Raw genomic sequence first — 23,733 nt, 5'->3', positions numbered from 1 at the left:
ATCAAGATGATCTTGGGCAGTGGAGAAAAACTGAAGAGAAGAGGCGAGGTGGTGTATCACGAAGTGATGAGGCCATCAGCCACTTTCTCCACAAAAATCTCTGAAGCAGCAGAGCTCGGTGGTATAAGCCACCTTGGTTCTCTCCTCTTGTTCCCTCACTTGGACTCATAAACCTCTTTAAGACATCATCCACCTCCTTCAGAACTAACTGGGACTTCAGGAGATGAGTGGGGTGTTAATTCTGAGATCCTGGCTTCAAGCAAATATCCCTATTAACAGAAAATGGGTGGGGGGAAGAAAAACAAAGAAATAAAGGAAGAAAATTATTTTAAACACATAAGTTTGGGGGGAGGTAGGGAAAGGGAAAGAGGAATGACAACTTAGGTCCAGGAAAATTATTGCCGGCATCTAGGATTGACTAACAAGGTGGGACAGCGAAGTGCTCACTGGTTCACAGATCAGCGAACACTTCTACACTTCATACCCAGAGCTAAATTTCACTGATGGTTCAATTTCCCTAACAAAACAAAGTAAAAAAGTAACAATCTTATTTGCCACTAACTACTTACATTAAATCTGTATTTAGAGGATGATAAATCCTAAAACAATGTCTTACAAACAAGTCACAAAATATCACATTTATATATATATATATATATGTTCATTTACTTAAATATGTTATGAGTCCGAGTCCCTTCTAAGTAAATGCCAATAAAATCAAACATAACTGCCCCCTTCCCACAGTTGAAAGTCTAGCATAGAAATAAGATGGGTTAAAATAAAGCACAAAAACAAAAACACTTCTAGATGGAAGTTGTGAAATTTGAAAAGTGAGAAAAGTTAGCCTGTACCAACTTTTACATAAAATTGGGTTATGGACTCCCCCATGCTCCAAGAAGAATGAGAAATAATAAATGGGGGTATGAAAAATAGTAATGGTAATAGCAGGTTAACACCAAGGAAAGGTGTTGCATATGTTAAAATAGCTTAAATCTTCATAACAACCCTAAGAGACCTACACATTCTCCCCATTTTACCAAGCAGGAAAGTTGAGAAAGGTTAAAAACTTGCCTAAATGCCACAACTTCTATGTGGCAGAGCTGATACATGAATCCTGGCACCATGGCTCTTTACCTTGTTTTGTTGCATATAATACTAACGTCATTACTAACAAAACGTCAGACCCATAATCTAGGTACGTTCATTCATTCTTTTTTAATACTCTCACATCTCTATATTTTACAAACCAAAAAAACCCAACAAACAAACATACAACCACCACCACCACCACCTAAGATTCAGAGAAACATTCCCAAGAGTATACAGGTAACAAGGTGGCGAAGTCCGGACTGGAGCCCAGAAGAGCTCTTTTCACTGCACTCCACAATCCAGCTTGGACTGTCCCTTTACCCTCAACGAATTCAAGCTCCATCCCTCCGGGAGGGCCCCTGCACCACCTGACGCCAGCCTCGCGCCTCGGAGACACTTGTTCAGGCGGCGTTCCATCGCCCGAGCCTCCGGGCTCTGCGGGCCACCCCCGCCCGGCCAGGGTAGGGCTCTCACCAGGCGGGAGTCGGGGGACCCTTGCAATCTTGTTTGTGATGTCTGCAGTGAGCACGGCGAAGTCCTGCTCGTAGCCTTCGAAGTCGGACGACATGGTGGCTCCGGAGTGATAGGCCCGGGCTGGAGCCTAGGTCGGGGCAGGGGTCACCAGGGAACACCGTGTAGGGAGCCTGGGAGCTGCCCTGGACTGCAGAGTGGAGCACAGGGGACAGCTCCCAGCCGGGCCGCTTCCTGGTTGTCCGACGCAATCTCGGTCCTCTGGAAATGGGGCCGGGTGTGCTTTTTATTTCCGCTCAGGCTTCAAAATTAAGAAATTTGCTAAGCACAACCACTTCAAATTAGTGCCCCCAAATGGCTCAAAAAATATTCGGGTTCTCAGGGATCACGGAAGGCACTTTTTTTTTTGGGGGGGGGGGGGGGGGGGCCCTCTACGTTCTGGAAAGCGGCTCCACCTCCCCGAGCTCCAGGCGCAGTAGCCGGCTTCGGAAGGGAAGTTTGATGCGGCTGGTCTCCCGGAAGTGGCCCCCACGGAGCCTGCGCACCGGGCCTGAGCGGGAGCGCGACTGCGAGAGCGCTGGCGGAGGCGCCGGCCGGGCGTTGCGGATTCCACACTCCAGCCTCTAGCTACCAGGATTTGCTTTCTGCTCGCGCTGGATTGAGGTACCCATGATGAAGTTACCCGAAAAGGAGAAAACCTGTTCCGGGTGAGCCCAGGCTGCCCCGGAAATGCGATGGCCGAGGAGCGGGCACCAAGGGCCAGAACTGAGGTGGGAGTCAAGGCTGGGGATGTAGCCATGAATTTGGTGGTCTTCACCCCACCCAAGTGAGGCCAGAATCTCCAGTTCTTTGGGACCAACCACGCTTACCAGGATGTCCCTCTGAGGGAGGATTTCTAAGCGCTGTACTCCATGACACGGGCGGGAAACTGAGGCACAAGGCAGCGGCATGTGAAGCGTGGAAGTCTTGAGTGCCTTATACCTCACATCTTCTTCCCCTGATTCACTGCAGTCCCATCAGAAATACCCTTCTCCATATCTGCCCGTCGCTCGCCCTCCTGTCCTCCCCGCCCCTCGCTCCAGGAAGCACTTCCTCTGCTTTTCACCCTCTTCAATATACTTATTAATGTTCTTTCCCACACACACCTCCTGCCTCCTCCCTCCTTTTTGCACTCTGTCTTTGCTTTCTCTCTCTTGTTTCCTTACCTTTTTGCCCAAAGAGACCCTCCTGTTGGCGTTTTGGGGGCCCCCGCAGGCAAATGGTGTAGACCATGTTTGGCTCATAAAACTTAATTCGAAACTCGGTAGGAGGTAGTTTAGAACTCTGCAAAGGGAGTTTGGTGACTTGGTTTCTATGCTGGGTTCAGCTGTTAACTGTGACCTTGGTCTAATCACTGAGCCCCTCCAAGCCAATTTCTTTGCTAGGAAGAAGGAGATGATTAGATGAACCTGCTTCCCAGTTCCCCAATTCTTGCTGTCTCCTCAAACCATTCACTAAACGTTGGGCAATCAATCAGTCCCCTGACAATCATGTATTCAGTTTACATGCCATTTAGACTTGAGCCTTATTTTGGAGAAGATAAAAATAGCTCTGTTTGGCATTTGACCAGATCCTCATCTCATGGTTGTGCATTTGTGAGATGCTTTTTGTTCAGGTGGTTATTGGAGTTAAATATAGTAGATAATAACACTTTTTACTGAACTTTCTCATTTCGTTTTCCGTAGCTTGGGTTTCACACCAAGGCACTGGATTCTCCTAGTTGAGATAAAGAGCTCTGAGTGTGTGACAGTGAAAATGGCATAATCTGCATTAACAGCACACAACTTGAAGGCATGACAATTCAGGAACACACGTGGACTCGTGGCACATGGAAATGTGTGCACAGGAAAAAGAAACCTGTAATTCTTTAAAGATAGGAAGGCATGCTTCCTCACCAAAATGGGCACATTCTGCTCAGTTATCAAGTTTGAAAATCTCCAGGAATTAAAGAGACTGTGTCACTGGGGTCCTGTTATAGCCCTTGGTGTTATAGCAATATGTTCTGCGATGGCCATGATCGACTCTGTGCTGTGGTATTGGCCCTTACATACAACGGGAGGGAGCGTGAATTTCATCATGTTGATCAACTGGACTGTCATGATTCTTTATAATTACTTTAATGCCATGTTTGTTGGTCCTGGCTTTGTCCCTCTCGGGTGGAAACCGGTAAGAAAAAGATCCCTTCAGATGATGAACTCTAATGATAATCATGTATTTCGTTTTTGCTTTGTCTTCTAACTAATAATGTCAAACTACTTTTTGCTTTGGTAGAGGCTAAGCATATTATTCTAATCATGATCATTTAAAGCTCAAATAATTTATTTCATACCTGTTTGAAAACATTGATCTAAATTAGTATTTCCCAAAGCAATTTAACTGAATACTTGTCTTGCATTAAAAAAAAATTTTTTAAATGGAGGGGGGTTGAGTCCACAGTCATAAGTTTAAGAAACACTGCCTCTCATACACCTCGCTTAAATCATAAATTTTTTCAAACATTGCAGTGAAAATTGGGAAGGACAACAGTATGAATCAACTTATAGCTTCTTAAAATTTGTTAAAAAGTTTATGCTTATGAATTTTTGTATTGTTGGGGGATGTCGTTTGGTAGTTTGGTAGAAATACAGAATCTTGGGCTCCATTCCTACTGAATCGGAATCTGCATTTAATAAAATCCCCAAATGATTCTTAGGTATATTAAAATTGGAGAAGCTCTAGTGTCCTATATGAAGTGGGTGCAGAAATGGGTAAGACACAATTCATGTTCTGGAAGATCTTGGCAAGGCACTTGTGCAGATGGCTAAACTATAGGGTAGATGTGGTGAGTGCTGTTGAAGCTAGAAGGAAGTGATCATTTTCTGCTGGGGACCTAAGGGAGGAGTGGAAATCCCCACAGAAGATGGGGAAGAAGGCGTTTCAAGTTGAGAAAATGGGGGGAGAGTGTCTTCAGAAACAATAGCCAGATTGTGTAGTGCAGAGAAACCTGAAACAAAAGCAGATTGTGGAATGTCTCACATACATGAGAAATTGTTAGACCATAGGGAGTTATTAGAGGTTTTTAAGCAGAGCTCTGACGTAGAGTTGTATTATGGGAATGTTGTTAAGAGGATTAGCTCTGATATTTGAATCCCCACCCTAAAGTTGTCAGCTACTTTGTTTCTAAATTCCCTTTTTACTAAGATTTTGGATAAGTAGAACCAGCTATACTCAGTGCCAATGGATTTGGGTGGAGCACATAAAAAAGAAATTAAAAATGACTTCTCAGTAATTGGGAGAGTGCTGCTGCTGTTAACAGAAATTTGTTATTTAAAAATACTTTAGCTCAAATCAAAGGGCTGGAAATGCAAGCTAAGATTCCATTTCTACCCCCATTGCCCTAGCAGGACATCAAACCATAGAAAAGCATTTATTCATAAGCTTGTTATTTCTTAGGGTCAGTTATCTGATTTATTTTTGTTTACATTTTGCTGCCAAGGAAAATTCTCAGGATAGCATGTACCTCCAATACTGTAAAGTCTGCCAAGGGTACAAGGCGCCACGGTCACATCACTGCCGAAAGTGTAACAGGTACTGTTTGTCAGTTTCATTCATCGGGGACTGATCCACTTGACGAGTGGCCTTTTGTGGTTCTTTCTGCCACATCAATCCTAGTTTTATTTTCTGCATTGTGACTACTTTATAGAAAATATTGTCAAAATACTTAAGTGTCCATAATCTCCATTTTAGAAGAGCTGCTTTTTCCATTATTTAGTTGACTAACATTTACACTTTATACAAATCTAGTAAATGAATCCAAGTGCCTATTATCATAAGTGTTTAATATAAAAACCTTAATGGAAAGGAAACGGAGTCACTATGAAAAAGGAACTAAGCTAGAACTTTTTAAAATGAACAGCTATATCCACTAATGAATAAGAAATTTCTAATGAGAATATTGAGGTTCAGGGGAACTGGAAGCATATAAAGTTGGTCTGAGGTCAGGAAATGTTCTGCTAGCAACAAGGGAAGGAAGCCCAGTGCGACTGCACTTATTACACCACATCCTGTAGTTCCTAGTTGCTGGCTTAGCTCAGAGACTGCATTTAAAGGATGAGGACAGGAAGGAAGGAAGTTACAGGCGCCTGCTAGGTCCCATCAACCCCAGTGGAGATTTAGACGTGACTTCGCTGAGTCTCTAATGTATTCCACTTCAGTCACTGCATTTCAGAGCCAGAGGAAAACCAGGAACCATGCTCATTTCTTTATAATGAGCCTCTCTGTGGGCCTCCTGACTCCTTCAAACAAACTCACAAGTAGCAGACATCTTTTCCTCAGAAGCTGATACAAAGACTGCCCTTTCTTGTGCTGTTTAGAATTTAAAAGAAGCCACTGTTCTGAGTTGTTTAAAAACTCATCAAGGTTTTTCTTTCTGTTCCATGAAGTATTCCTCTGTGACTCATGGACATGCTGGGTTCCTATTTGAACACCAGAGTTATTCAGAGTAGACAGGATTTTCTGCCTCATGATTCATATAAACTTTTCTTGTTAGGTGTGTGATGAAGATGGACCATCACTGTCCTTGGATCAACAACTGTTGCGGTTACCAAAATCATGCTTCGTTCACACTCTTTCTCCTTTTAGCACCCCTGGGTTGTATTCACGCTGCCTTCATTTTTGTTATGACTATGTATACACAGCTTTATAACCGGGTAAGTGAAAATGTTTTAAAATCATTCATGCCAGGTTAAGTAGTAGTTACCAAGATTATTTAAGAAGCCTCTTCCGGAAATATGCTTTCTGTGATTTAGGTGGGGAAACGAACTTTGCCTTACCTCTACATGGATTCTTTAAAAACAAAAGAAAACATTAAAACTTAATTTTAAGATGAGGAAAAATTATTTTGTTCTAGAAACTCACCTTCCTAGCTCTAGTTGAAGTTGATAATTAGGTTAGTACTGTATATTTAATTTACTAGATTTCAAACTTGGTAGCTGTGGTAAGAATAATTACAGGGGGAAAAAATGAACAAGAAAAAGACAACACGAGGGCTTTCTGTTTCCACCCAGTTCAGGTGACAAATTATAGTTCTTTGGTTTATGTCTAATTCTAGTGCCCTGGAAAGTGGCTCATGGAGCAATTCCATATCCTAAAATATCCTGCAACAGATGAGTTGATTCATGAGTAAGTAGTCATGAGATAAAGTTCAGGGGTCACAAATTCAAGTCCCTATGAAGGCCTGGAAAGTAAATGAGGGACACAGGCCTGATGGAACTGGGGCACACTGGAGAGCACATGCCCTTCAGAGAAGGGACAGCCCATATTCAGCTTCAGCCAGTTTTTGATGTTTGAGAGTCCAACCCAGTGATGCTAGGTCTTCCAATTTTTCAAGGAAAAAAATATGAAAATCTGGATCTTTAAAATATGAAATCTGTTGATTTTTTAAGTGTTGGCACCTAACTGAATATTTTAAAACATTTTGCATGCCCTGCAGTACATATCTGCAGGCCATATTGGGCCTGCATTTTTCCAGTTTTTAACCTCTGGTTGTGGAACATGAAGGAAGAAACAATCGAATAAGCTATATTTGTTGCAATGGAAGATTATTGTGAAAATGGAAAAGCAAGAGAATGGGAGACATAGTTACAACTTAAATTGGTGTCTGAATTGGTTCATTTAGATTAGTGTTTTGTAAATGCATGTTAATGTTTGGGGTATGCCTAACAGTTCATGAAGAAATAATAAAAAAATGTAACATTCGAGAATAACTAAGAATGATACCATGCGTATCAATCAGTAGGTTCAAGCTACAGAATTCCCTGGAAGCAGCTATGATTGCTGTGGCCACAGTTTCAAATGATCATTTGTTGATCGTTTTGATCACGTTGTTTTAAACATTATAGTAGAGCCTGACCATCTATGACAACCAATGTTTTGAGTGTGTGTTGTTGTTTTATAGCTCTCCTTTGGGTGGAACACGGTAAAGATTGATATGAGTGCAGCCCGGAGAGACCCTCTTCCAGTTATTCCATTTGGACTAGCTGCGTTTGCTGCCACCTTGTTTGCCTTGGGACTAGCTTTAGGAACAACCATAGCCGTTGGGATGTTGTTTTTCACCCAGGTAAGTTCCTCGGTTACATCTAGCTAAAAGTTGTCAAGTTATTGGGGCTACTTGTAATAAGAAAGAGATAAAGGCTGCATTTATGTATGTGTGCACTATGAAATGGAAATTATTGTTACTTATTACATGTAGGTAACTAAGCTAATCTTCTCCGGACTAGTCATAATTTTGGAGTTACTTTCCCAGAATTTCTAGGTTAATTGATCTAATTTTTAAAAATGGTATATAGCACTTTACAGTTGAGAAAGCTCTTACATTTAGTCTCTTGTGATCTGCACATCAACCCCAAAAGAGGTATTATTTTCCCTTCCTTTTGGATGAGTAATTGAGTCACAGAAAGCTTAAGTGACTTACCCAAGATCACCCATTTGTGTATTCAGTAATCATTATTATTTTATGATAGTATATATTTAATCATTGTCATAATAATACAACTAACATTTATTGAGCACTTACCATGTGCAAGACACTGTTTTAGGCACTTTACATGTTGTTAGCTCATTTAATCTCATCGACAACCCTGTGATATAGGTGTTATTTAATGCCTACTCTGTGATGAATTACTCTGCTCAACTACAGTAATGAAAATGAAAAGGGTCCTGCCCTGAGGGAACTCACAATTAGTAATAAACAGTGAACAATTACAGGATTCTCTGTCTATCATAGATTTATGTACAGGTGCTGTGAGAACACAGAGAAGGATGTGGCCCTGAAGGGATCACGGAACAGTTCTTTTGACCCATGTCATTCACATAATTAGTTTATTCATCTAGTAAAGGCCCACTGTGGGCCAGGTATTGTGCTAGACCCTTAGACTATGATGAGGACTTGTAGTCCATGATGGTTTTTACTGTGCCGCGCTGTCTCTGTGAAGACACAGCCAGACTTAAGGAAACGCAGAGCTGTTATAGAATGAGAAATGCTGGGCTTGACAGCCCTGATGCATCACCCAACCCTTTTTGAACTCTTAGTTTAAAATAAGCTAGTTTTGGTTGTACTTTGTGTTTTCTACTAGCCTGGGATCAAATTCTCTGATTATTTTTTCCAATGCCTACAATTAAGAATCATATTAGAAATAAACTAAAATCCTGTGGTGTAAAAACATATAAGTGGAATTAGTTATATGTAGAAAAATTGAATCATATAATTCAGACAATATATTCAGTTTTTAAGGCAAGCAGAATATATGTTGACTGAAATGAGTCATGTTATTTATAATAAAGAGATTAATTATAAATTTAAGTTTAATTAAAAATAGTGATGAGATTTTAATAGCAAAATATGCTTAAGTACTGATACTGATTGAGTAGATTATGTCGATGTTTTATTCATACTCTGAAAGCCTTAGTCAGCAGATGCTACCTAGAACATGAATTTTTATTAAAATAATAGATTTGGGTTTGCTTATGAATTAATGTAATTAATTTACAGAGAGGTGGTGCAATGCAGTCAGTGGTTCAGAATAAGGCCTTTAGAGTCAGATGCACCACACACTGCGTTAAGTACTCTTTATTAACCTGCTATCTTCATCTATGGAATGGAGCAATAAAAACTCTCTCATTAGTGTTAGTATGAAGGTGATAATCTGAAATTATCTGCTGAAATTATTATCTGAAGATAATCTGAAATCTGAACTATTACAAAATTTTACTATTTCATTTTCAGATGAAAATAATTCTCAGAAACAAAACTTCTATTGAATCATGGATTGAAGAAAAGGTAAATTTAATACTGGTTTCCTCAATATCAATCAAGTACTGACTAATAGACCATTTTAATTCTTAAAAGTCCGGAAGCGAAAACTTGACTACTAAATGGCTTTCTTAAGCCATTTGCATGCCACATTAAAGGTTAATGTAGGAGACATTTTGATTCATTCCTGGTTTAATATAACTCCCACAGAAATATGCTTCTCATACACCCTGAGTTGCTGAAGAGGCCACATTAAACCATTGGGCCATTCTCTTTCAGACTAGAGGAGAACATAACCCATTTGGAAAGTAACTTCTGTCCTACCGAGGTGCCATCAGGTTTTTCTTCGTGCTTAGACATCAGCTGGGGCTTATAGCATTTAGCTTGCCACAGACCTCACAACCTCCAATACATACCTCACCCTGTCTGTTGCGATTCTAGTATAGAAAGTAAATCTGACTACCCCGCTTCCTGTTTATAACTCTTAGAGCCTCACAGTTGCTCATCACTGTAACAGGGGTATAAACGCAGATGGCTGCAGGGGCCCAGCAGGCAGCCTAGGTGAGTGGAGCCAGCCTGTGTACCAGAGCTGAGTGTTGCCCCAGGGGAATACTCAGCGTTGTGAGAGCATCTCATTTTTTTTTTTTTTCCCCAAGAAAAGTAAGAGAACTGGCGCCCTCCACAACTAAGACTGAAGAACAACAACTTGGCTGGACCCCTCCCCATTTCCCCAACACTGTTCCCCTCCCCCAATCCCCCAATTTAAAAAAAGAAAAGTAAGAGAACTGGATTTCTATGACATCTCCTTTCCATTTTTAAATGTTAGCAAGCAGTTCGAATTAAAAGCAAACAAAAACTCTTTGTGGGCCAAAAAAAACCAAAACACACTCATAGGACATATTTAGCCCCTGAAAGCCAGTTTGTACAATTTATAGCTACAGTTCTCCAACGTTTTGGTCTCAGGACCCTTTTACATTCTTAAAGATTGTTAAGGACACTAAAGAGATTTTGTTAATGAATGTCACATCTATTGATATTTGCTGTATTTTCTGAGAAAACTTTTGAAGATGTATTCATTTTAAAACAATAAGCCCATTATTTGTTAATAAAGTTAGCATATTTTTGAAAAATTATATTTTCCAAAATAAAAAAATAAGGAGAAAAGTGGCATGTTTTATATTTTTACAAATCTCTAATATCTGACTTAACAGAAGACAGTTGGATTCTCACTTCTGCAATCTGTTGAGATACATTGCTTTAATTGAAGTACATGAAGAAAATCCAGCCTCACACAAATAAGTAGGTAGAAAAGGGTGGAGTATTTTAATAGGCCTTTTAGATAATCTTTCACCCATTCATGACTTTAGGACATCAGGTATTTAGTCATTTGGAAAATACTGGTCTACAGGATTAGGCAGATTTTCCAAATGTTGATACATTCATTCATATTATTACCAATTTTATGGGAAAAAGCTTTAAATATTGGGAAGCGTCAAGCTCATAGTGGTAGATACAAATTTTCCAAAATTCTAATTTTCACTTGAGAACCTTAATTTTTTAATTAAGTTGTTTACATTGCTCAATTGTTTAATGCTCAGTTGTTTACATTGAAGTAACAGCCTGACTTGGTTCCTTTTTTGAGAATTTGGATAACTTTAGTTTGCCTGTTACATTACTCATTCTTTCAGAAAGAAGTAGCATTACACGATAAAAGCTGGCTGACTATACAGCTTGTGTTATCTCACAACTCAAACAGGCGCTTTTCTTGAGATAACCACTTTGGCATGCTTTATGTGTACTTCCCATTTTTCCACAACAGAATATTAACAGGACATTTACTTGAGGGTTGAAATTTAATAAAAATAATAATTTGTATTGCTTCATCGGTGACATTCTTGAGTAAAACTTTTCTTTGTTAGGGAGGAGAGTGCCACTCTTTTGATTCCTGATTAAGGTGTCAGCAGTATTATAATGACTTTGTCGAACCTCAAGGAAAGGTGCAAAGCTTACTTTGAGAACCACTGATATGCAGGTTTAAGTCCAAGATCCATAGCTTATACATAATAAACCCTTTCATGTCTTCCCTTATCTGCTTCTCAAATGCTTTTCCCACCCCATCTCACACTTGATACCGACTAATACCAAGTAACTCATTGTTTGTACATCTTATGCTCTGTATCTTTCCACATGTTCCTTCTGCCTAGAACTCTCCTCCCCCTATGTCTTTGCCTGATTTCGTGTCCCTCAAGAATTAGTGTAGGTGTCATTCCTTCTAAGGAAACTTCCTTGACTCTCTCTAGACAAGACAAAGTTAAGTACTTTTGTTGCCTTTTCCCATAGTGCCTGTTGCACACTTTTGTCACCCTTGTAACACACACTATTGATAGGAATGCTCTCCCCACCCCCACTTCCCGCAGCCAACTTCATTGAGTGCTTCTTAGGCATGCCTTAGTCATTTTTGTAAGCTACTCTCATCCTTACCACATTTTCCTGGTAGCCTAAATCTCTGTTGTCTGAGATTCTTATCCATTTTGAAGACTCTGAAGCTTTTGTTTATAAAAAAGGGAAAAGAGGGGTAGCCAGTTAGCTCAGTTGGTTAGAGCGCAGTGCTCATAACACCAGGGTTGCTGGTTCAGTCCCCATGTGGGCCACTGAGCTGTGCCCTCCACAACTGGATTGAAACAACTACTTGACTTGGAGCTGATAGGTCCTGGAAAAACACTCTCCAGTAAATTTAAAAAAAAAAAGGAAAAAGAAATGATCCTTTTCTATCTGGGTGGGGATGGCTTTATATAAGTCAGTAGATTCATACATTTTACAGCTTGGTAATTCTTTGAATTTAATTAACATCAATATCACTTTATAAGTAACTGTACAAAGCTTTTCCTTAAAATCCTGTCCTTTGTTAATATTTCAAAGTATCATTTCTAGTTAGCATAATATATTGACATGATATTAATATTTTTGGTGATGACCAAAGCTCTTTATAAAGTGCCATGCTAAACCTTAAGAGTTATTTTAAAACTGGTGCTTTGTTGCTGAGTAAAATATTTAAATAAATGATCATATTAAGTTTATAGATGATTTATCAAAATTACCAGACACTAAAATTTATACAACAAATATCAACTGGGCTTGTATACTTGTAGAAATAAGTAATGTATCTTTATACCACTAGGTATCAGTGAAACTTAAGAAATTCTAAGCCAGTTTATCTCAAGTTAAAACTAACAATTTAAATGCCTAGAATATAATTTATGCAGCCTGAATATTTATATATATGTATAAAATGTATGTATAAATACATATATAAGTAAGTATATGTACATGTGTAATGGTATAAAAAAACTGAAAGTTGATACCCTGCACATACCTTCTAGCTTTAAAAAAATTTTCATAAAATGATGACTCCCCTGTTATACCTTTAGTGGCTATTCCACAGGTGTCGCTGCCACCCAGGATGCAACCGCTGCATTCTAGCGCACCCCACAAAACAGTTCCTTCCATTCTGAGTAAACCCTTGCTTCCTCTTAAATCTGTTAATCAACATCTCTTTGCACCTGGATTCTTTTGTTCTGCTGAACAACAGCAGCATTGAGGATTTTTTATATATGGAATAAAGTTACTATTCCAATAAGCACTTTTGAATGCTTCTTCCTAAACAAGCCCTGTCAGACATTTTCTGAATGTTCTCATATCATGTGAGGTTGGTGCTGTGTGTCAAGTTCTCCCTGCAGTGTCATAAATTTATTTAGCTTTTCTGTGTGCACTACCATCACAACAAGGAGGACGTATTTTTAGGAATGATACAAATTTGAGGAATAAATGTTCTCAATAGTTATACTACTAAAAGCCACTTAAGGCATCTGCCATCTTGTATCCTTGTTACTTACAGGCTAAAGATCGAATTCAGTATTATCAACTAGATGAAGTCTTTGTTTTTCCCTATGATATGGGAAGTCAATGGAAGAACTTTAAACAAGTATTTACATGGTCCGGGGTCCCTGAAGGAGATGGACTTGATTGGCCAGTAAGAGAAGACTGTGATCCGTATAGCTTAACAGTGAGTATTTTTGTTCAAATAGTCATCTTTCTGCCTCACTTACTTCCCCTTAACTCAGATGACATTTTATGGTAAAATAAGTAATAAAATATTTTCTTCAGTAGGTGGCAAAATGAATCTAAGTTAACAACCTAAAGCAGTCCTTGTACCATGTCTCTCCTTTTATTTAAATCTTTATTTAACTCTCCATATCTGTGAGATAAAGTCCTGCTACCTTAACATAGCTTTATAAAATCTGGCCTAAAACTACCTTCCAACTTCTTGCAAACAGGAACCATTTTTTCCAATCAGCGTAGTCTACATTCCACCTACCTAACTTTGCCCACACTGTTTTCCCTCTCTCATCTGACCTACTCTCAGAAATTATCAAGACTGGTTTCAGTCCCACCTCTTCCTGGAAGTCTAACTTCTGCACTCTAGATATATCTGCATTTGGCACTTAATCATATACTACTGTATGGCAGCACATGAGGTCTCATCCTTTTATGTAATTCTTGTATCTTTAACTTGAAAGATTCTAGGAGACACCATAGGTTTTCTTTATTTCCCCAACTATATCTAATTGAGTACCATTTAATACATTGTTGCTGAATAAGCGGAGAAAAGTGAGCCGTAAGATGACTCTTAGCCAAGGCTTGCTTTGGTGAGTTTTGCAGTCTGTGGACCATGTCTCTAAAGAATCAGTGGACCTCTGTGTCCTCTGCACCTTAGGCACCAGCCTGGAAGCTCCGTGCGGGCAGAGAGCACATCGCCCTGGTCCAAGGTCACAGGAGGGCTCTGAATGTGCACAGACGAAGAAATGAGACAATCCTAGGAGAGCCCTGCTTCAGCCCCTGTTTAGCCCTAGAGCCTTCTTTCCATGCTAAAACATTGTCGGCAGGTTGAAATGCTGGAGAATTGGGGTTTGTCATGTTACTCTGATACAGCAGACGAGGGAAGGCTATATTTCAGCACTGAGATAATAGACTTTTTCTTTTTCTACCTCCCAAACAGATAGAACAGTTGAAACAAAAAGCAGATAAAAGAGTGAGAAGTGTAAGTAATTCTTTTGCAATGATACGAATTTCTTTTGTTTTTTTGGTCAGGCTCTATAGTTCTATGTAGTTTTTAAAATTGCCTTTGAGTAGAAGCCAAATGTTGGCTTTTATTAAGTAACATTTCTTAAAACTTTTATTGAAATTTAATGCAATTCACTTTTGTTTTTATTTAAATAGTTTGGATGGGAGGTTTGGAGGAAATTTAGTCAATTTATATTGCCAACAGAAAAATAATTTTCCCTAATATAGTTTGTTAGTATGACAATTGTGCTGCACGATATGATAGCTATTTAAATTTAAATTAATTAAAATTAAATTGAAAATTCAGCTCTGTGGTTATTCTAGCCCATTAGAAGTGCTCAGTAGCTACGTGTGGCTAGGGGCTACCACATTGGCTGGCACAAATATAGAACATTTCCATCACTGCAGAAAGGTCTATTGGACACCACTGCTCTAGAATTTAATTATTAGCTATGTGCTTGAAATGAAGGGTAAGAAAAGCCTTGAAGAACTAGAAACATCAATTGCCTCCTATGAGGAAACTGGGAGGGAAAGTCTTGTCACCTGACCTTTTGGATTTACCTTTAACAATTGAGTTTCGAACTTAAAAACCTCAGATATGGGTAAATGTTAAATTGTTCTCCTGATCCCTAATGACAGGTTCGGTATAAAGTAATAGACGATTATAGTGGTGCCTGCTGTCCTTTGAATAAAGGAATCAAAACCTTCTTTACAACCCCCTGCACTGAAGAGCCTCGCATACAGCTACACAAAGGGGAATTCATTCTAGCCACGAGAGGGCTACGGTAAGTGAGAGAAAGCACTGAATTTCTTCTTTCATGACAAAATTGGCATCTATTCTAAAAAAAATAACTTTAATCTTTTAACTCTTTCAGATACTGGTTGTATGGAGACAAAATTCTTGATGATTCCTTTATAGAAGGTATGAAAATGGAGAGGGATATTTAAAGGACAAGACTACTAGAAGTAATTCCAAATTTTACAGGAATAACTTATGAACAGTCACATATCACATGCATTAGGGGAACTCACCACAAAGACACATCATTCAACAGCTAAAAGATGCTCTGTGCGTTATTTCTCCACTTGTATTTGTCAGGTCTGTTTAATATTGGCTGACACGGGAGCTCATGCTTAACTAAGCTTCACTCGTGGTGTTATTATAAGCCCCCAACAGCCCTCTGAGGCAGGTATTATCATTTACATTTTATTGGTGCAGGAACTGAAACAGGCTGAGAAACTCACCTAAGGCCACAGTAAAACCAGGTAGAGCCAAGGCTCCAACCCCAGCAGCCTGGCTCCAGAGCCTGTGCACTAAGCCCCTATACTGTGGTTTCCCCTTTGAACATGCCTATTAAGTTGTTATAAAAACCAACAGATTGAAACTTTGTGTCTTTTTTTTATAGCAGTTTTAGGCTCGCAGCAAAATTGAGTGGGAAATACCTTCTTCTCATCCTCCAATCCACACCACATAAACTGCTTCTCCCACTCTCAACATCCTGTACCAGGATGATATATTTTTTACACTCACACAATAGAACTGTTCCTTTTTAAAGTAAAGATTAACCCAGGATGCTGTTTGAACAACCCTGGGGTTAATCTTAAATTAACCCCATATGACAGCTTAGGCAACCTTATATAGAAATTTACATGTTAGAAAAAGTCTAAAAAAGGAAATTCACAAAGGCTACAAGAAGATAGTTCCCTGGAACAGATGGAGTGTGACAGTGTGCCAAACACACCTTTCACAATCCCACACGTGAAAGTGAATATCCATATTGAAAAGTTCCCCCAATTCCACTTAGCAGCTCTTGTAAACTACATTAGCTCCTTTCTCAGATAATGGGATTTGGGAAATACCTGTTTTCTAGCTTGTTAGGAGCAGTTAAAAACCTTATTTTCCCCCCTCAAATTGTGCTTATAAAAGAAGGTAAAAAGGTGGGGAGGGACTATAAAGTCTAAAAGCTTATTAACTTGAAGTACTAGGACTTAGGGTCTCAGTAATATTGTTGCAGTATATCTGACTATTTCACATCAATTTCTCCCTCAGGTGTTTCAAGAATAAGAGGATGGTTCCCTAGAAACTGCGTGGAAAAGTGTCCCTGTGATGCTGAGACAGATCAAGCCCCAGAGGGCGAGAAGAAAAATAGATAGCCACTATTAAAATACAATTATTGTTTAAGTCCGCTCCATTACTTGAAAATTGTACATTATTACTAAAAAATTATGCAATGAGCCTACTCTGGTTAAGGTCTTTTCCTCAAAGGTGCCCTAGTGCCATGATCTAAATATTTTTGTGACCATTTTGAAATGGAGAAGCCATTCTGCACTGCCTTTGAATCCCTGCCCCTCATGGCCGCCTCTTCCTCTCCCCAAAAAGAGAAACACTTCACCCAAGTAAGTCAATTGCGTTTTCCCTAGGATTTTTTTTATGTGCTGCACAATATGGACCTCACCTGCAAATATAGTCCCCCCTCTGCCAGGAGTATCTGCGTGTGATGCTTTTATCCCCTTTCGCCCTCAGTTAATTTTCTTATGTACTATTCTAGATACTATAGAACTTAATTTGTCAGGTTCAATATAAGCTCGGATTTTGTTATCTGTCTTTTAATGCTGATTTTGTCAAGTCAAATAAAGGTCAATGGATGTTCTCTATAAATTATAGTTCTTACTTAAAGCATCTTTCTTTTTGATGTCTTAGTTCCTTATGGGAAGTCTGCTCTACTACCTTGTGAAAAATTGGGGTCTTTAACCATGAGTCTTCAGGCAGACATATTTGCCTCAATGAGTAAACCCCATTAATGGCATATTGAGATGAGAGCACAGCATTCTAGGAGACTTTCAACCTAGTGATATCAAACTGCTTGTGAACACTTGACTCTCTCAAAACCTGAAGCTTATGCAAGTGGCAGGTCATAAAGGAGAAGGAATATGAAGCGGGCTCAATTGGAGTTTGGGCTCAGCTGGTATGTTATTCACAGCTGTGGGATAAGAAGGCCTGGTCCTTTCAATGGACTAGTTTCCTTCAGCAGCTATCGAACTTAGTTGCATACTAGAATCACCTGGGGACCTTTTAAAAATTCAGTGCCCAGGCTGCACCTTCCTCCATTTCAATCAGAGTCCCTGGGGTGACACCCAGGTGTTAGGATCGTTGGTTTTTTTTAAGTTTTTATTTATTTGATTATAAGCAAAATGAAGTATTTGCTTCATTTTTGACTTTTTTAAAAGATTTTTATTAAAATATAGCTAAATACAACATTATATTAGTTTTAGGTGTTCACCATACTTGTCCAACATTTATATACCTGAAGAAGTGATCACCATAAGTCCAACAACCAACTGATACCATAGTATGCTATCACAATATTATTGACTATATTCCATGCTGTACGTTACATCCCCATGGCTTACTTGTTTTATACCTGGGAATTTGAACCTCTTATTTCCCGTTCACCCCCCTCCCCACCCCCGCCTTTTTTCATTTTTCAATTACAGTTAACATTCAATATTATTTTATATTAATTTCAGGTGTACAGCATAGTGGTTAGACATTTGTATAATTTAAGAAGTGGTCCCCCGATTAGTACTCACCTGGCACTATACATAGTTATTACCATATTATTGACTATATTCCCTATGCTTTACATCCCCATAACTACTTTGTAACAACTAATTTGTACTTCTTAATCCCTTCCCCTTTTTCATCCACTCCCTTAACCCCCCTCCTATCTGGCAACCATCAAAATGTTCTCTGTATCTTTGAATGTTTCTGTTTTGTTTGTTTATTTTGTTCTCTAGATTCCACATATAAGCGAAATCACATTGCATCTGTCTTTGCCTTACACTCCACTCAGCACAACACCCTCCAGGTCCATCCATGCCACTACAGATGGTGAGAACCCATTCTCTTTCAAGGCCCAGCAGTGTACCATTGTGTATATGTACCACCTTATCTTTATCTATTTACCCATCGATGGACACCAGGCTGCCTCCACATCTTGGCCATTGTAAACAATGCTACAATGAACATGTGGATGCACATGTGCTCTCGAAATAAGAGTTTTGGGTTTCTTCAGTAAATACCCAGAAGTGGAATTACTGGGTCCTTCTTTGTCTCTTCTTATAGCCTTTGTTTTAAAGTCTGTTTTGTCTGGTGTAAGTATTGCTACCCAGCTTTTTTTTTTTTTTTTCCACTTCAATTTTCATGAAATAACTTTTTCTATCCATTTACTTTCTGACTGTGTGTGTCTTTCAATCTGAAGTGAGTCTCTTGTAGGCAGCATATGTAAGGGTCTTGTTTTCTTATCCATTCAGCTGTCCTGTGTCTTTTGATTGGAACATTTAATCTATTTACATTGAAAGTAATTGTTAATAGATATGTAATTAATAGATATGTAATTATTGCCATTTTATTCATATTTTTTATCCCCCCCCCCTTCTTAAGTCCCTCTAACATTCCTTGTAATAATGGTTTGATGGTGATGAACTTTAGCTTTTTCTTATCTGGGAAGCTCTTTATCTGTCCTTCGATTTTAAATGATACCTTTGCTAGGTAGAGTCATCTTGGTTGTAGGCCCTTGGTTTTCATCACATTGAATATTTTGTGCTAGTCTTTTCTGGCCAACAAAGTTTCTGTTGAGAACTCAGCTGACAGTCTTATAAGTTACTGGTTGCCTTTCTCTTGCTGCTTTTAGGATTTGCTCTTTGTCTTTAACCTTTGCCATTTTAATTATAATGTGTCTTGGTGTGGGCCTGTTTGGGTTCATCTTGTTTGGGACTCTCTGCGCTTCCTAGACTTGTATGTGTGTTTCCTTCACCAGGTTAGGAAAGTTTTCAGTCATTATTTCTTCAAATAGCTTCTCAATTCCCTGCTTTCTTTCTTCTCTTTCTGGCACCCCTATGATGTGAATGTTGTTATGCTTGATATTGTCCCAGAGGTCTCAAACTATCCTCACTTTTAAAAAATTCTTTTCTTCTTTTTACTGTTCCAATTGGGTATTTTCTGCTACCTTGTCTTCCAAATTGTTGATTTGATCCTCTGCTCCATCTAGTCCTTCTAGTGAATTCTTCATTTCAGTTATTGTATTCTTCATTTCTGACTGGTTCTTTTCTGTGGTTTCTATGCCCTTTTTTATGCTTGCTGTCTCTTTGTTGAAGTTCTCACTAACTTCCCTGAGCATCCTTATAACCAGTGTTTTGAACTCTGTCTCTGGTAGGTTGCTTGCCTCCATTTCATTTAGTTTCTTTTTCTGGAGTTTTATCCTGTTTTTTCATTTGAGATGCATATCTTTGTGTCCTCATTTTAACTGCCTCTCTGTGTTTGTTTCTATGTATTAGATAAATCTGTTATGTCTCCCAGTCTTGCCGGGTAGCCTTATATAGTAGGTGTCCCGTGGAGCCCAGTGTCACAGTCTCCCTGGTCACTGCACTGGGTGCTCCAGGAGTGTATCTTGTGTGGTTTGTGTGTGCTCTCCTGTTATATCTGAGCCTTGATTGCTATTGGCACATCAGTGGATGGGACTGACCCTCAGGCTGACTGGCTGTGGAATTTGGCCACGTCCACAGCTTATCGGCTGCTGTGTGGGGGGGCCTACCACATGGAGTGGGTTTCCCCCTAGCAGGTTCTGGTGCCTGTTGAGACCACCCTCTGTGTATGCCACTTGTGGGGCTAAGTGAGCGGTGCTCTGCTGTGGACTGAAGCCAACCTCCAAGTATGTTGGTTCTGGGGCCCCTTGGGGGCAGCTCTGGTGCAGGCCCAGGTCAGCCACTGCCTGTGACTAGCCAGGGACTACCTGGTAGGAGCTACAAAGCGATCCACAGTTGGTCAATGGCTGTGCTGGACCTGGAGGCACATGGAAGAGGCCCTGCTTCAAACCGAGGACATCTGCCACCAGTGCTGGGTCTGGAGTAGCTCTGCAAAACGCCAGGACACACCGAGGCCTGCTGCCTGCCACTTGCCACCTGCCGGCTCCCAAAAGGTTCAGCCATCAATAAAGCCTTGTGTGCAGCTGGGTGTGTCAGGGTCTTAGTGAGTCACCAAGTAGAGCAGCGAGATTCACCTGGCCAATCAGATTCAGGTTTGGCCAGGGGTGTGGGGAGAGCTCCGCACAGGAAAGATGGCGCCTGCCTGCCGGCTGCACATGAAGAAGACCCCACACACTGAAAATGGTGACAATCTTCCAGCCCACACCGCAAAGCCACACACAGTTCTGCTCCGCATATGTCTCTGAGGCCCCCTCCAAGTCACTGCCCCTCCACTGGAGCCTAAGGTAAGTGCCTGCGAGCGAGTGAGTCTGCACGGGCCGTCTAAGAGGATGTCTGGGTTTCTCAAAGCCTTCCATCCCACCCAGATGGTCAGAATCCTCAGTTTTTCACAGTCAGAAGTTGTGAGGGCTACTCGTCTCGGAACCAGTACTCCAGGCTGAGGAAGCTGGTGTGGGGCTGACCCTTGCTCCTCCGTGGGGAACCTCTGTGGCTGAGATATCCCTCCCAATTTTCATCCGCCACACGGAGCTTCGGGGCTGCCCGTTTCTCATCTCCGCCCCTCCTACCAGCATCTTTGTGGCTTCTCTAGATCCTTAGTTACAAAACTTATGTTCTGCTAGATTTCAGATGATTCTCTAGGTTGATTGTCCTATAATTTAGTTGTAATTTTGATATGTTCACGGGGTGAGGCAAGCGGAACATTTATCTACTTCGCCGTTTTGGATCCTCTCCGTGTTAGGACCTGTTTAAACTCCCAGATAATTCTAGTGTGCAGCTAAGTTTGAGAGCCACTAGCTTACCTGATTATTAAGTGGTCCTTGTCTAAGGCTGACTCTCATCCTGGTCCCTGAGTTAACATGCACCACAATGTAGGTATCTGCAATAGTTTATTATTTTAAAGACTTTACATTTACAAGTGGAAGCAACACGTGTTGTCTGGGGGTAAGCTACAGCAGGAACTGGAGTTCGTGGGAGACAACCTCAGTTGGTTGCTTCCCAGAAGATAAGTCTGTTGTGCAGGCGTCAGGCTTCTCCATGGGCCTTTGTTCCCAAAAATATTCCAGAGGTTTTTACTGAGTGCTCGCCTCATTTACTGGAAAGTGCACTTGACATAACTTTCAACTCCTTCCTGCACAGCTTCCAGCTCCGTAGCAAACTGTAGGGAACAGATTTAGTCACCAGATATTACTGTAGATAACGCTTCAAGAATATCCTTTTTGGGCAACATGTCATAGGCCCAATTTTTAATTCTCCCAAGTCAGAGAAACTAGAGAGTCTAGGAAGCTTTCAGTAGGAGCAAACTTTTCTTCTGTACTCGGACTTTAGTATACACAGAAGTACATCAAAGAAATTTGTCTCACAGATACGATTAATAGTAGTCATAGAGTAAAACTTGATTTAAAGTTTTAATGGTTTTGTGGAGTAGTTAGAAAGCGTGAATTATAAACAGCTTTTCAGAACTTAAAGGTCTTGTAACTTGAACACTGGAAGGGCTAAGTGCTGGGACTGTCGACAAGTTAGGTTTTACTAGAAAACAAGGAAAAAGTCACAAAGGGTCACTTTGGCTCATGAACCAGTGATCACTTATGCAGACTGGAGATCATGAGGAAATGACAAAGAATATACATGGGCCTTGAATAAAGGTACGTTGATAAAAGTAGCCTGAAAACCTAAATGTCCGCAACATTTAAGATGGGAAAGACAAAATTTACTTGTATTTAATTTAGGGCTAAGCTTTCACATTATAAGTCTCTCAATATTATTTTTAAAAGCCCCAAAGCTATGGTTTTATAATTTAGTAGGTAGAACAACAGACAGGAGAAAAGTAAAAAAATGAACATAAGATCAGTTTTTAATCCATATTCTCACAAGGCAGACTAGCCCTGAGCCCCTTTCAGCCATAAGTACCTTAGCCTACTCCTTGATATTCTCATACAGGCTGCTGATTTGGGTCTGGAAGTACTTGGAAAGCTCTACCCGCTTGGCTTTCAATGTTGGTGTCAAGAGCCCATTTTCAATGGAAAATTGCTCTGTATGAAGATAGATGCTTTTGACCTAGAAGAGAAGATGGACACACACACACACACACACACACGTGTTTATTAGTGATTTGGATTTTTCTGTAGAGCCCTCTAAGTGCTACATGAAGAACCTTACAGATTGTTTCACCTTATAAAAGTGCAACATGGATGGGGAAGAGGCTTGATCACTGCACTGTACACCTGAAGCTGATGTTGTATAATATTGTATGTCAACTATAAGTGAATAAAAGTATAACTATTGCACTGTGTTGTACAGCTGAAACTAATTCTAAAAAATGTGTATTTCATAATAAAAATTTTTAAAAATGGACAAAAAAAAAAGTGGGGTAGATGAAGTGATGAGAAAGAGAACAGTAACACGTGCCTGTTCTCACACACTTGTAATTTGGAAAAGAAATGAGTAGGGGGAAGGGAGAATGGATAATGAACAGTGAAAAAGGTCTATACAACTATAAAAGGTCACTGCCATTTGTAGTTAATAGGTTCATGGTACAAAATCTAAAACTACTTCCTTGGAAACTACATTTAAACCCCATTATAAATGCAAACTTTAAAACTTTCTAGTATGACTTGAGAGATGAGGATGACATGAGTAGTACATACCTGTTCAAAGGATTTAAGGCCGCCTTCTTTCCCAATTTTCAACAAGTCTTCTAAAATGGCTTCTTTTACAACCTAAGAATATGAAACATGGCTTACAGCATGGCTGTTTGAAAGCCTAAATGAAAGGCTAAGCATGAACTACTCAAAATTCCTACAAAAGATCATTGGGATATAAGCAGGATATAGGAGTACGTACAATCACATTTTATGCCTAATAATGCTCAAAGAAAAAAAAGAGAAAAAAAGCCAAATCTAAATGTTAAAGGGGTTTTCTCTAAATGGCATTTTAAAATTTTCTATTTTTCAATTTCTTTTCCCACAAAAACATATTACTATAAAAAGAATAGGGTTCATTGTTGTTTTTAAACTCCCCTCCTATCCTCTAGTCCAGGGGTCAGCAAACTGTGGCTCACAAACCACATGCGGCTCTTTGGGTACATACATGTGGCTCTGAAGTAAAATTGAAAATGAAAATAAAACTATCATAGTTTCATTTATAAAAATTTTAAAGGACATTATTCACATAATGGTGATTATGTAAAAATATATTTATGGCTCTCGAATAATTTTTAAATTGTTGTGAGGGACAGGATT

The 23,733-nt window shown here is 39.7% G+C and overlaps 3 protein-coding genes across 12 annotated transcripts in view; 1 reads left to right on the top strand and 2 right to left on the bottom strand.

Annotated features, from left to right (window-relative positions):
• VTI1A (vesicle transport through interaction with t-SNAREs 1A) overlaps positions 1 to 1,971 on the bottom strand; it is a 336,022-nt gene extending 334,051 nt beyond the window's left edge. For all 5 annotated transcript variants that reach the window (XM_019646664.1, XM_019646665.1, XM_019646666.1 and 2 more), the window contains exon 1: positions 1,564 to 1,971. In XM_019646664.1, coding sequence (XP_019502209.1) covers positions 1,564 to 1,657 — 94 coding nt within the window. In that variant the 5' untranslated portion in view covers positions 1,658 to 1,971. The remainder of the gene's footprint in view (positions 1 to 1,563) is intronic.
• A 97-nt stretch (positions 1,972 to 2,068) lies between these two features.
• On the top strand, positions 2,069 to 17,173 carry ZDHHC6 (zDHHC palmitoyltransferase 6). Of its 4 annotated transcripts, none has more exons than XM_019646687.1 (11): positions 2,069 to 2,223; positions 3,285 to 3,765; positions 5,075 to 5,166; positions 6,128 to 6,287; positions 7,535 to 7,696; positions 9,362 to 9,415; positions 13,284 to 13,451; positions 14,445 to 14,486; positions 15,149 to 15,294; positions 15,385 to 15,431; positions 16,560 to 17,173. In XM_019646687.1, the coding sequence occupies exons 2-11, from the start codon at positions 3,499 to 3,501 to the stop codon at positions 16,661 to 16,663; spliced, it is 1,242 nt and encodes a 413-aa protein (XP_019502232.1). In that variant the 5' UTR covers positions 2,069 to 2,223; positions 3,285 to 3,498; the 3' UTR covers positions 16,664 to 17,173. The 4 variants fall into 4 exon arrangements, with proteins under 4 accessions (XP_019502232.1, XP_019502231.1, XP_019502230.1 ...); XM_019646686.1 differs by having other exon boundaries at positions 2,069 to 2,267; XM_019646685.1 differs by having other exon boundaries at positions 2,069 to 2,330.
• A 4,189-nt stretch (positions 17,174 to 21,362) lies between these two features.
• Positions 21,363 to 23,733, bottom strand: part of ACSL5 (acyl-CoA synthetase long chain family member 5) — a 53,174-nt gene continuing 50,803 nt past the window's right edge. For all 3 annotated transcript variants that reach the window (XM_019646673.1, XM_019646674.1, XM_019646672.1), the window contains exons 20-22: positions 23,140 to 23,211; positions 22,403 to 22,549; positions 21,363 to 21,650 (exon numbers count right to left, since the gene is read on the bottom strand). In XM_019646673.1, coding sequence (XP_019502218.1) covers positions 22,409 to 22,549; positions 23,140 to 23,211 — 213 coding nt within the window. In that variant the 3' untranslated portion in view covers positions 21,363 to 21,650; positions 22,403 to 22,408. The remainder of the gene's footprint in view (positions 21,651 to 22,402; positions 22,550 to 23,139; positions 23,212 to 23,733) is intronic.

Source organism: Hipposideros armiger, unplaced genomic scaffold (assembly GCF_001890085.2).
Source record: "Hipposideros armiger isolate ML-2016 unplaced genomic scaffold, ASM189008v1 scaffold_105, whole genome shotgun sequence".
Taxonomy (NCBI): Eukaryota; Metazoa; Chordata; class Mammalia; order Chiroptera; family Hipposideridae; genus Hipposideros; species Hipposideros armiger.
The sequence above is the reverse complement of the archived record's forward strand: the minus strand, read 5'-3'. Positions and strand labels throughout refer to the sequence as shown.

Excerpts from the sequence above, each read along its gene's own strand:
- ZDHHC6 (XM_019646687.1), top strand. The coding sequence starts at position 3,499 with ATGGGCACATTCTGCTCAGTTATCAAGTTTGAAAATCTCCAGGAATTA. Across the intron at positions 14,487-15,148 it reads CAGATAAAAGAGTGAGAAGT|GTTCGGTATAAAGTAATAGA; the intron begins GTAAGTAATTCT and ends CCCTAATGACAG. Across the intron at positions 15,295-15,384 it reads CTAGCCACGAGAGGGCTACG|ATACTGGTTGTATGGAGACA; the intron begins GTAAGTGAGAGA and ends TAACTCTTTCAG.